Source organism: Alexandromys fortis, unplaced genomic scaffold (genome assembly GCF_014885135.2).
Source record: "Alexandromys fortis isolate MF-2015 unplaced genomic scaffold, M_Fortis_MF-2015_v1.1 scaffold_125, whole genome shotgun sequence".
Taxonomy (NCBI): Eukaryota; Metazoa; Chordata; class Mammalia; order Rodentia; family Cricetidae; genus Alexandromys; species Alexandromys fortis.
In genome coordinates this window covers 93362-105071 of record NW_026068026.1, presented here as the reverse complement: position 1 = coordinate 105071, position 11710 = coordinate 93362, and the positions used below count along the sequence as shown (strand labels likewise).

Here is an 11710-nt window from a genome sequence, read left to right as displayed (position 1 = left end):
GCTCTCTGGGTGGGGGCGGGGGTGGGGAGGGCTAAATGGGTCCTGGGCCTCCACTCTTCCACCGAGTTGATGGATACTAGTTCAAGGATGGGTGGGGCTCACCACCCCCCTCCCATCTTCCCCTGCCTCCTCTCTGCTGTCTTTGCCTTTCCTTTCTTCTGGAGCCCAGGGTCCTGATGTCTATAGGCCCCCATTTTCTCACCCCTGGATTTCCCACACATGGAAAAGGACTGGAAGGGACTTTTTCGCCCTTTTTTCCTTTGAAGGGAATCAGTTCTGCCATCGGTCCTGTCCCAGCACATTCAGTGACTCTCAAAGTGTAGGCTGCTTCAACCTCTGAGGGCCACAGGCTATTGGGGACCACCCTGACGCCCCCCCCTGAGGACCCATTCAAGGGCCTCAGGGCTGGCTTAATCCAGCTCTGACTCAGCCCAGGCTCTTCCAAGTCCTCAGGGCTTCTTCCTAGTTCTGGCTGCAGGTACTGCCTGACAGAGAACTGTCAGCCCTCTGTCTAGTGTCACACAGGGCCCAGCTCCACCCTCACCCAGGGAGTCCACAGCTGAGGATACGGAGTACACGTTGTCTTGTGCACACAAGCTTGTGTGCCCCTGGAGAATGGCCATCTAACTTGTCTCACTTCCGTACAACTGAGCATACATGCACACGTGCATATACGGGGGTCTAGTGGGGTCAGGGATGGGGGTATCTGCTGCTACAGACCCGGACTTTATGACTGTCTTCTCTGTGGAGACAGCATCTGAGATGTGCCTCAAATAAATGTACAAAGAAAAAACAAACAGAAAACTATAGCTTAACAGCAGCTCCATAGCAGAAACAGACACTGTACGTGTCATTTACGTACGATTTGTGGGCAAACGAAGCTGCCTGTTCCAGCTCCTAATGCCTCCCTCCTACATCACCTCTCTAACTCCGGTCAGCATCCACCCTTTCAAGTCTTTGCTAATCTCAGAGATCAAGGGTGATCAGCTCCCTCGCAGCCTCGACTCCTGCCATCCTCTGTGAGATACAGCATCATCAAAGGACATTATTCATGGTGGGACCTTTGCTGAAGCTCTGCTTCCCTGATGTCAGGGCTTGGGGATGGGGTGACTGTGTTGGGAGGAGGGGCTGACAGAACCAGGGCCACCAGGCATTTGGTCCTCAGATTTTGAACTCACCTGCTCCTGCACAGCCAACTCCCTTGGTCTGCCCAGCTTGGTCTTCCGTCTCTAGGATGCTGTAGATTGGAGAGGAGGAGGAAGGAGCCATCTAGGTTAGGTCCAGTCGGAAGCAACCACTGGGCTTCTTGGAGGAATGAACGTGTTATGCCATTTGCATGTAAATGCCTCCCACTTCTGTCCCTCACCCCACCAAATGGTCGAAGCTCTGGGTGCTGGCCCATGCTCCTTGCATACACAGCCCTGCAATTAACTGGGTAATGAGAAACTTTTAATGAGGCCCCGTTAGCCTCTCCTATCGTAAAGAGACCTTGATGCCCAGCTGCTACCCACATTCTGGGGTGAACACGGGGCCAGGGTGACCTATCAATATGACCCAAGTCCCAGGGCATGTGGAATGGGGACAAAGGACTTCAGGACCCTGTTAGTGCTAGAAGTGTTCATATTTGGGGGTAGAAATTTACAAAAAAAAACAAAACAAAACAACCAACCAAACAAAAAACCTTGGCTCTGGCTTCCTTTTCCATAAATTTTTATTGAGCATCTGTGATATGTATGCCAAATACTGTAGGGTGAGGGATACAATAACAGACAAAACTCTTGTCCTTGAGATGCTTAGGAGGGCTGGTGTATTTGACAGAGAAATAAACTCTCAGCATGTTGGGTCTAAGTGCTGGAGGAAGGGGGTGGGGGGACAGAGTGGGAGCAATCTTAAGTAGGGTGTCTGGAGGAGTCTGCGGAAGAGGGGCACACATAACTAACTCTCTTCTCATCCCAGAACATAAAAGGATTCAAGTTTCCAAATCTCTGAGACTCGGAAAGATGTTCCTCTGTGCCCTCTGGAAGAGCAAGTGGTTTCCCTCGAAGGTCAACATGCCAATACAGGGGGAAAAAAATGAGAGATTTAGCCTGGCCATGGCTAAATTAGTACTGAGTAATCTCAGTACTCAGGAGGAACAGGCAGGCGGGTCTCTGTTTAAAGCCATCCTGATGTACAAAACAAGTTCCAGGACAGTCAGAGCTATTACACAGAGAAACCCTTTATCCAAACAAACAAACAACAGAGAGATTTGGAGTAAGAAGAGCCAGATTTTTGTATATGCTAGATCAAGTCACCGAACTTCCCTGAACTCAGTCTCCTAATCAGAAAAATGGGAATATTTCTTGTTTCTATTGTGGAGGCAAGGAAACTCAAATCCTATGACATATTTAAGCTCCACACCCTGTGGCCAGATCCCAGTTGCCACTTTCGCTGGTCCTCTCTGAGTTCTAATTCCGATCCTTGCTCTCCTCCCCTGACTCTGTCCTGGGCTAAGAAACCGCAGAAAAGTCCCTCATCTGTGTGGGATGTCAACGAGGGCTAGAAGGGTCAGAGAAGATGTCTGAGCTTTGAGGGAAAAGGGAGGCAGTTAGGTGAGCAGCATTGCAAGCCGAGCAAGGTAAGGAGGGAATGAGCAGTCCTGGTGAACTGGGCTGCAGCAGGAAGGGTGGAAGCCAGAGGCCGCTGGTGCAGTCAGGGAGGCAAAGGTGGGCAGAGGAGGGTCTCCATCCTCAGTCCAGCAGCCCTGTTTCTCCCTTGGGGTAAGGACCGGGAGGAGGGCAGAAGGAACTAGATTCACCCTCAGTCTTGGAGTGGGGCCTCAGCCCCAGCTGCCGTGATGGTGGCAGGGCAGAGAGACACCTGTCTGAGCTGTTTCAGGCTGTAGTCCAGCTCGGAGGATAAGGAAGAGGAGCTGGCGAGTTCTGAGAAAAAAGGTCCAGGAGACACACCTACTGAGCTCGACCTGGCATGCAGTCCTGTGAGAGGTCACATACAACGACATTCCTTAGAGTGCCTGCCTTGGTTGCCTTTGGAAAGTGGGCTGCAGGACAAGTGTGTGTGTGTGTGTGTGTGTGTGTGTGCGTGTGTGCGTGTGTGTGTGTGTGTGTGTGTGTGTGCGCGCGCGCCTGCGTGTCTGGGTGTGTGACAGCAGCTTGCATCCTCTCCCCTACCAGCTTTCCTCCTCCCCTCCAGCCACCCTGGGATTGGTGACTCTCAGCCCCTCCCCTCGGCTCCCCCAAACCCTCCCAGAACCTTTATCAGGGAGCTGGGACTGGTCCCTGCCACCTTCCAGAGCCCTGCTCTCTTGCGTCTCTCTCTGCAGCAGCACCAGCCGGCTCCCTGATCCTGCCATCCAGCCAGCTCCACAGGTAGGTTCTGGGTACTGCGGTGGACTGCAGCTGGCCCCAGGATGATGGGCTTAGAACCAGAGGGGGAAAAAGGGAGAGGGCAGCCTCTGATAGGCAAGTAGGGTACCAGGAAGGCATCAGAAAGGGCCTGAGGATGGAGAGCTATTAACGTTTGGCGTCTGGGGCCAGAATCAAGACTGATTCTTACAGGTTAGAAAGTTTTTCTCTAAGTCTCGGGGTTATCTAGTACTACAAGACCATATCCAGGGTCTCTTCTCACGCTAACTGAAGAAACAGACCAGTGCACGTCCTGTGAATCTATCATCCTTATGATCTAGAGACCCCCATACCCTATCATTGCTCATTGTTGGGCAGATCCCGGGGAGATGTTTAATGGGGGACCCCCTTCTTAGAGATGCATTTCACTCTCTTCAGATCAGGGCTCGGATAGGGGAGGTGGGGAGTTGGAAAAGCGTGGTGGAGCCGAGCTGTGGGTCAGGAAGGCCGGCGGGCTTCCCACCAAGCTGTAACTTCCTTCCTTTCACCTCTGTCCTCTAGGCACCATGAGGAGCGCCATGCTGTTCGCGGCCATCCTGGTTCTCTGCTTTGCTGGCAGCTTCGGGGCTGTCTGTGAGGAGTCTCAGGGGCAGGTGGCGCCTGCTGGAAGGCACAGTGAGGTAAGATGTCTCCTGACAGGGTCCAGTACCTCGGGGAGACTTGGGATTCCGTCTCTCTGGATAGCTGGATGGAGGAAGGTGGGCTGGTGGCATTTTGTCCCTAGATTTCTCTCCTGTTTCCGTTGTCTCCAGGATATCTTGTAGATAAAGTGTACCTTAAAAAATGTTGCTCAGCATTATAAGGATGGAGCGGATTGCATTTGTATATTTAGGAGTATATATATATATATGTATATTAACAATTACAGAAGAGGCTTGGATCCGAGAGAGAGGAGAGGGAGTACATGGGAGGGGTTGGAAATGGAATAACGCAATTACATTTTAATTACAATTTTTTAAATTAGAAAATATGTTGTTCGGTTGTTTGTTGGTGACATGGTGATCGAGTGGTGTTGTGGGTAAGTTGGCTACACAAGTTCTCTGTACTCTGGCTCAGTTCTGTCTCTTGGCAAGGGACAGCTCCCCTCCTATGGAGCCAGACGCAGGCAGGATTTCTCCCCTGAGTGGCCCTCTGCGTGCTATTACATCTATCAGTTACACGTATTCTCCTATTTTCCCGATGAAGATCCCGCCCCCACCCTCTCCTTACCCTCCTCCCACGGTCCCAGGTATGTCTGAGGGCCCAGTGCATCCCCTTCTCTCCCTCCCTTGCCTACTTCCAGTCTCTGTGTCCTCAGAGGAGTAAAAGAGAAACCAAGAAGCAGGCCAGGGTGAGCCTGCATTCCCAGAGGTCCTTTAGGAAGAAGAATAGGACTTGTCAGGGTCGGTGCAGGGGGAGCGCAGGGAGGAAGTCTTTTCAGGGGTTTGGGTTGACAGCAGTTACATTGGTACAAATGCTTTTAAGATGATTACAGGTGGGACTTATTACAAATTCAGCGTGTGAAGCCTTTTGCCTCTCCAGCTTCAGTCTGTTAGCATCTCATTAGAGGAGGTGGGCTGAGGATTTGAACAATTTGGAAAAAGTGGTTTCTGGGAAGCGATGCGCTGGGCAGAGAGAGAGAGAGAAGGAGGGGGGGGGACAGAGAGAGAGAAGAAGAGAGAGAGAGAAGGAGAGAGAGAGAGAAGAAGGGAGAGAGAGGGAGAGAAGAGAGAGAGAAGGAGAGAGAGAGAAGGAGGGAGAGAGAGAGGAGAGAGAGAGGGAGAGGGAGAGAGAGAAGGAGGGAGAGAGAGAGGAGAGAGAGAGGGAGAGGGAGAGAGAGAAGGAGGGAGAGAGAGAGGAGAGAGAGAGGGAGAGGGAGAGAGAGAAGGAGGGAGAGAGAGAGAGGGAGAGGAGAGAGAGAGAGAGATCACGTGTGGTGCATACACACACACACACACACACTCACATGCACACACGTGGTCGCCTGGGCAGCTATGCAGGTGGCAGTGGTTACACCAGGTCCAAACAAAACCTGCTGCTAGGTAAGCGACAAGAACAGGCTGTGAAGTCAGGGTGGTAAGACTCTCTGGGTTCTTCAGAGACAAGCCTGCTACAGCACCTGGGCCCCAAGGAAACCCCTCTCCCCAAGGTCTGTGAGGAGGAGGGATACTGGGGTGCCTGGGTAGCTTATATGGGGTGTATCCTGGATGTCCACCCTAGCCCAGCATACTAGCCTCTAGAGAGGGGCACAACTGAGATTCAGGCCAGAGGACACCTGCTAAGTGTGCAGGGCCTTTCTTGGGGGTGGGGAATTCATGGCGCATTCAGGGGACTGACTGCATCCTTGAGCAAACAGGTTCCTGAACCTGTGGCATTGTCACTGAGAGGTGGCGGGAGCTGGGCTGGGCAGGGGTTCCAGGAGACAGTCAGCATGATGGCCACCCCAGGAAGTCAGTTACCAGGCCCGCCGTCCAGGAAATATCCACACGACCCCAAACCTCGCCATGCGTATGAGCACCGTGGGGTCACATTCAGATTCAGGCCCTGTCCGGGTTTCAGATAGGTGTCTGCATTTCTGACAAGCCCCCAGTGCCGCTGCCCGTTTCTCTCCCAGGGTAAGCCAGAGGAAATCCTGAAGGAAACAGGGTGTTGGATCCAGCTGTGGTGGGTTTGGGGCAAGGCTGCTTGGTGCAGGAAGAGAGCAGGTGGATGGGTGTTGACCTTGGCCCTCAACTACTCTCTGCTCCTCTTTCCCACAAGGACTCTGGCCTCTATCAGCTGCCCCAGTCTTTGCTGCGGAAACTCTATGACAGCCGCTCCGTCTCTCTGGAAGGATTGCTGAAAGTGTTGAGCAAGGCTAGTGCGGGTAGGAGGAGGCTCTGGAGAGGGAAGAGGCAGAGGGCAGGGCTCTGAAGATGAGTTTTGGGCTGGGAAACCCCTTCAGTGGGGAGGGAGACGGGGGGGGGGATGCCCTAGTGAGGGCTGTGATTTGAATTCCTCTCTAATTGCTGCTTTCACCCACTCTTGTGCTGGGCTTCCCAGGACCTAAGGAGACCTCACTTCCTCAGAAACGTGAGTAGCTTCTTCCTTATCTGTGCTGACCATTGGCCTGGAGTTCCATGAGCAAGCAGCCAGTCAGCATTTCGGACAGTATCCCATCTGTAATTGCTTAGCCAGCCTTTCTGAGTGGGAGATGGCACCAGAAACAAGGAGAAAGCTGGTGTGAGGGGCACGGAGATGGTCCCATCCCTCACCGGTTGGTCACTGGGAACTAAGCAGGGACTCCCTGTTGGTAATGAAGACTCTAAGCCGTGGACCTGCTGTGGTAGAAAACTCGTGTAGTGTGGGTGTGTGAGTGTTGGGGGAGGGACGGAAAGAGAAGACGAGCAGATGATGCACCTGCTAGCTGTGGGGTTCAGGCTACAGTGAGAGAAAGAGGAACCAGATGTGGTGACGCACATCTGTAATTCCAGAACTCGGAGGTTAAGAGAGGAGAGGTGGAAAGTGCAAGGCTGGCCTGGTGCATAGCAAGTTCTAGGACAGCAACAGGGTAGCATGCTTAGACCTTGGGGAGGGAGTGGGAGAGAGAGAGAGAGAGAGAGAGAGAGAGAGAGAGAGAGAGAATATTCTAGTCTCAGAAGTCTTGACATGTATGTTGACAAACAATGGCCTTTTCTTTCAGGTGACATGCATGATTTCTTTGTGGGACTTATGGGCAAGAGGAACAGCCAGCCAGGTAGGGTACACCCAGCAGGAGGTCTGGGCACTGCTAAGAATATGTCAGAAGTGCCTCTCAGTTTGTCACCAGAGAGGAAGATGAGCCTTTTCCCAGCTGTAGTGAGTGTCCGCGTCCCTTTCTTTCTCGGTCAGCTCAGGTCTATAGTCAGGATCAGTCACGTCCCTGAGCACGGTAGGACAGCCCTGCTGTGGTTGAGAGAGGGACCCATTCTCCCAGCTCTGTCTTCCAGCGCTGCCTTTCATAGCCAGCCAGTCCTTCACTGATTTGGAAGAATTCTTTTTAACTATGATGCTTGCTCCACCCCAGACACTCACACTGATGTGGCCGAAGAGAATACCCCCAGCTTTGGCACCCTCAAATAGGCCCCTGGTGCAGAAGAAGGTAAGCTCTGTTGGCTGGAGGGGTGAGGAGGTGAGGGAATGGGAGCTGTCAGTGTGGTTTTCATAGATGTTACAGAGCACACACCTTTGCCCTAATACAGACTCATCGCCAGTGTCCAGCACACCGCGAGCCAAATGCAGTGACGCTCAGAGGTACACGCACACACGCACGCACTAATCCACACGCTCTCTTTCATCTCTTTCTCCCATGTCATCGAGCAGACAGAGGGAGCCGTGATAGGAAGCAGGGAGAGGCATCTCCCGGGTTGTCAGCTGTGCTTTTGGACACTGTCTTCTTGTCATCTGTACAGAAGACGGTGAGATCATCTTGCAGCCCCTGTAGGTCTGATTCACAGCTGAGGCATCTGCCTCCCAAGGAGGCTGCATTGTGATGAGCTATAGCCTCAGAATGTAGTCAGCACGATTCTGGTTTAGGAAGAGATTCAGGCATGCTAAACGTCTGGAAATAGCTGGAAACCACATCCTAGCCACTCAGTGCAGCAGAGTGTTTGAAAGCATGTTCTAAATTCAATATGGACTTCACCTGCCTTTCTTTAGCTGTGTCTCCCTGGCCAACACCTGATGTAACACCAGGCCTCAGTTTCCCCATCTGGAATATAAGGATGGTGATAAAATCTCCCAAGGTTGTGGTTTTACAGATGAAGCCTTCATAATGGTTCCTGGCCCTCTGAGAGTCATCTATATTATGGCTCTTCCGGTCTGGAAGCCAAGCGTGGGGGTGGGTGGGCTGAGAGTGTCCTCATGTGTCCCCGTGGCTGACTTTTGTCTGACTGCTGAAAACCATCTAGGCCAGACCTCGGGCCTGAGTGGGCTGTGAGATTCCTCACTTGTCCACTAGTGTGAGAGTCCCTCAGGGAAATCCAGTCAACACACAGAAACTTCTGCCTCGATGCCATCCACGCACACATGGCAACAGCAGCTCAATCGATGCCTTCCTTTTTTTGCTGGTTTCTAAAGAGAGGAAGACAAGGAGTGAGGTAGGGGGGTTGACGCTGGGAAGCCTCTGCAGTCTGCAGAGCCTCCTTCCTCTCTCCCCTTGCTCTGGGAATTCAGTCACTGGTCTCAGGGTGGCAAGGCAGAGACCCACGAAGCTGACCCTCGATACCACCTGTTCATGACTCCTTCAGCCCAGGGACTGGGTCTGGTCCCCCTTTTACTGTGGGCGAGAGGGCACACAGGGCTGTGATAACTGTAACTCGCTGATTACGTGGTGCTCACCATATCATTTTGCTCTCATTAGATGGTTATTTCAGTCCCGCCGATGGCCAGATAATTATACGGGTAGCTCTATCTGGGTGACATACTCTCTTCCAACGCTATACACTGGCCATAAAGATAATTACAGTGCAATTTTGCCATAGTATTTTATACAAATGGTAAATGCAAGTGCATTGTGGAAATCTCCTTTTAATATTTGCTGGTGAATCCAAGTTCTTTCAGAGGGACTGAGCCAGTAATTGCAGCTTTCCCAATCCAACCACTGACGGTATTCTAAACCTGTTAGGTGCCAGACAGATGGGACATGCGGTCCCCAGGGGCTAGCATTTAAAGGCAATTAGAGGAAGTGGATCAACACGGTTGACTGCGTCATCTTATTTCATTCACGTAAAGCTACTGAAAACCGAAGTCATTAAGAGCCTGTCTGGGAAGAAGGACTGTGAACGGGGGAGGGGCGAGAAAGGGGCAGACCAGTCCCTGTGGATGGGCTGTGTCTGTGCCAGCCTCCTGGTGGGAGAGCTGGCTGACCGGAACTGGGCTCCTCACTTTCCCGCACGCACAGCACAGATCACGACACCAGGACAGTATTTAGTACCCCGTGGGAGGGGCAGGCACCCGCTGCCAGCGGTTAGTCCCCAGCCCAAAGGTTTTCCCTTCTGTAGAGATGGTCGTGTCTTGTTCCCTCAGTGGGTGGGTGGGACAGTGGCGCTTTGTAGGACTTAGATGGGATTTTAAAGTTTTATTTATTTGTGTCTTTAGCACTCTGCTCTGGACCCCGACTTCCTCACGAAGACAGTCCCCCGACTAATCGCAGCGCATACTCTCCGGTTTCGCTTGCTTTCCCATCTCCTCTTGGCTTTCTCCTGCTCGGCGCAGAAGCTGCATGTGAACAGCCTCAATCCCTTGGGCACTAAGTAGCGACTGTGGTCTCCGTAGTGTCCTGCATTAAAAATACAGTGTCTCCTCTTCAACAATAAAGGGTTTCACCAAGGATGGATGTGAGAGTGGGTTTTTCCAGAAATACATATATTAAAAAAGATGATACAGGGCCTGCAAAGTGGTTCAGCAGGTAAAGGGGTTGCCACACAGGTCTGATTACCTGAGTTCGATCCCTGGAATTCACCGCAGGAGAGAATGGATCTCAAAGATTGTCATTTGATCCACATTGTGCCGTGGCATCGGCCCCTTCTCTTACACACACAGACACACACACACACACACACACACACACACACACGGGAGGGGGGAGGGAGGGAAGGAAAAAGAGACTAAAATTTAAACAAAAACACTACACATGACAGTTAAATAAGTACATCTTCATTTTGGACACACTAATTGTTCTAATAGAACCCTAAACAACTCTTCATACAATTAACGTCGGACTTGGTGATTAAAAGAACAGGTATAAGCTGGGCGGTGGTGGCGCCACGCCTTTAATCCCAGCACTCGGGAGGCAGAGGCAGGCGGATCTCTGTGAGTTCGAGACCAGCCTGGTCTACAGAGCTAGTTCCAGGACAGGCTCCAAAACCACAGAAAAACCCTGTCTCGAAAAACCAAAANAAAAAAAAAAAAAAAAAAAAAAAAGAACAGGTATACACCAGATAGGCACACATCTGTAACCCCATTGATGTGGACTATTATTTTAACTAGGCAAAGATGTGTTACGTTTGTTTCTCCTGCAGAATATTACTTTAACTGTGTCAAGGTGTGTTACTTTGGTTTATGCTGTGTTTGTTTAATTATGGAAGGCAGTTTTACCTTGATCTGATAAAGAGCTGAGTGGCAATAGCTGGGAAGAGAAAGGATAGGCAGGGTTGGCAGGCAGAGAGAATAAATAGAAGATGAAGGAAGACTGAGGAAAAAAAAAGAGGCGAGAAAGAGGGGAACACACCAGGGGTTAGAAGCCAGGCAGCCATCAGCCAGCCAGATATAGGGAAACAGTGAAGGTAAGATATACAGAAAGAAGGTTGAACACCCCAAGACAAAATGTAGATGAACAACAAAAAAAAAAGGTGAAGTTAAAGAGCTAGCCAGAAACAAGCCTAAGATAGGCCGAGAACTCAAAACTAACAAGTCTCTGGGTCACGATTTGGGAGCTGGTTGGTGGTCCCAAAGAAAAAGCCTGGAACACCCAAACACTCGGTCTGGGTCACATAGGAGACTCCGTTTCAAGGGGGAAAAAACCCCAAATTTCACATTTGGATAGTTTGAGGTAATCTACTTGTCATAGATCAGTTTCAGAAAAGGGAAAACAGACATTCTGAAAGGGTTGTTTGTGTTTCTAGGTGAGGCCTGGGAAAATTCAGCCAGCAGCTCTGGCAAACATACTTAGGGGGCTGTGTAAAAATTCTCCCCCCTCCCCAGCGTGGGTTCTAACAGATCCAGGGCAACCATTCTCGGTGGCTGTTCCCTCCGGGGTATGTCTGATTATTGCTGTCTTTGGTCAGAGCAGCTGTGATCTTCCATTACGTCCCTCCTGAGGCTGGCTTATTAACATTCACATGTGAGGGGAGGTAGAAGGCTAAGGAATCCCTGCTCCTCCCCAGCTACTGCAGGGAACTTCCTGTAGCTCTTCCTAGGTCAGCTGCCTGGACTCCAGCTGGGAAACAGCTTTCTTGAATGTTGCCCATGCTGGGGTGAGGGGCTTTCCCACAAGTAACCTGCTCCTCGAAGTAACCTAAACTCCAAACTCATAGGCTCACCAAGCTGACCTTTAGACACAATTATTTCTTTGGTCTGTTGTTGCTGTCTCTATCTGGGACCAATAAAAATGTCCACACTCAAAAATCCCCAAAACACACACTCATGGATTTTGTAGTATAGCAGGGTTATGGACAAGCAAACACAACTTGATCTAGTTGGGGTGGAAGCTAGACAGGGAGGTTACTACAGAGGCCCAAAGAGAGGTGATGTCCTCAGTATTAACTGGCTGCTGTAGTCACAGAAAGGGCAATCCTTACCTCAGGCTC

General features: G+C 51.1%; 1 protein-coding gene across 1 annotated transcript; it reads left to right on the top strand.

Moving 5' to 3' along the window:
* The first annotated feature begins 3225 nt into the window (after positions 1–3225).
* On the top strand, positions 3226–9732 carry Tac3 (tachykinin precursor 3). The gene is made up of 7 exons (XM_050163956.1): positions 3226–3368; positions 3906–4024; positions 6144–6249; positions 6426–6455; positions 7066–7119; positions 7429–7503; positions 9501–9732. The coding sequence occupies exons 2-6, from the start codon at positions 3911–3913 to the stop codon at positions 7482–7484; spliced, it is 360 nt and encodes a 119-aa protein (XP_050019913.1). The 5' UTR covers positions 3226–3368; positions 3906–3910; the 3' UTR covers positions 7485–7503; positions 9501–9732.
* The last annotated feature ends 1978 nt before the right edge of the window (positions 9733–11710 follow it).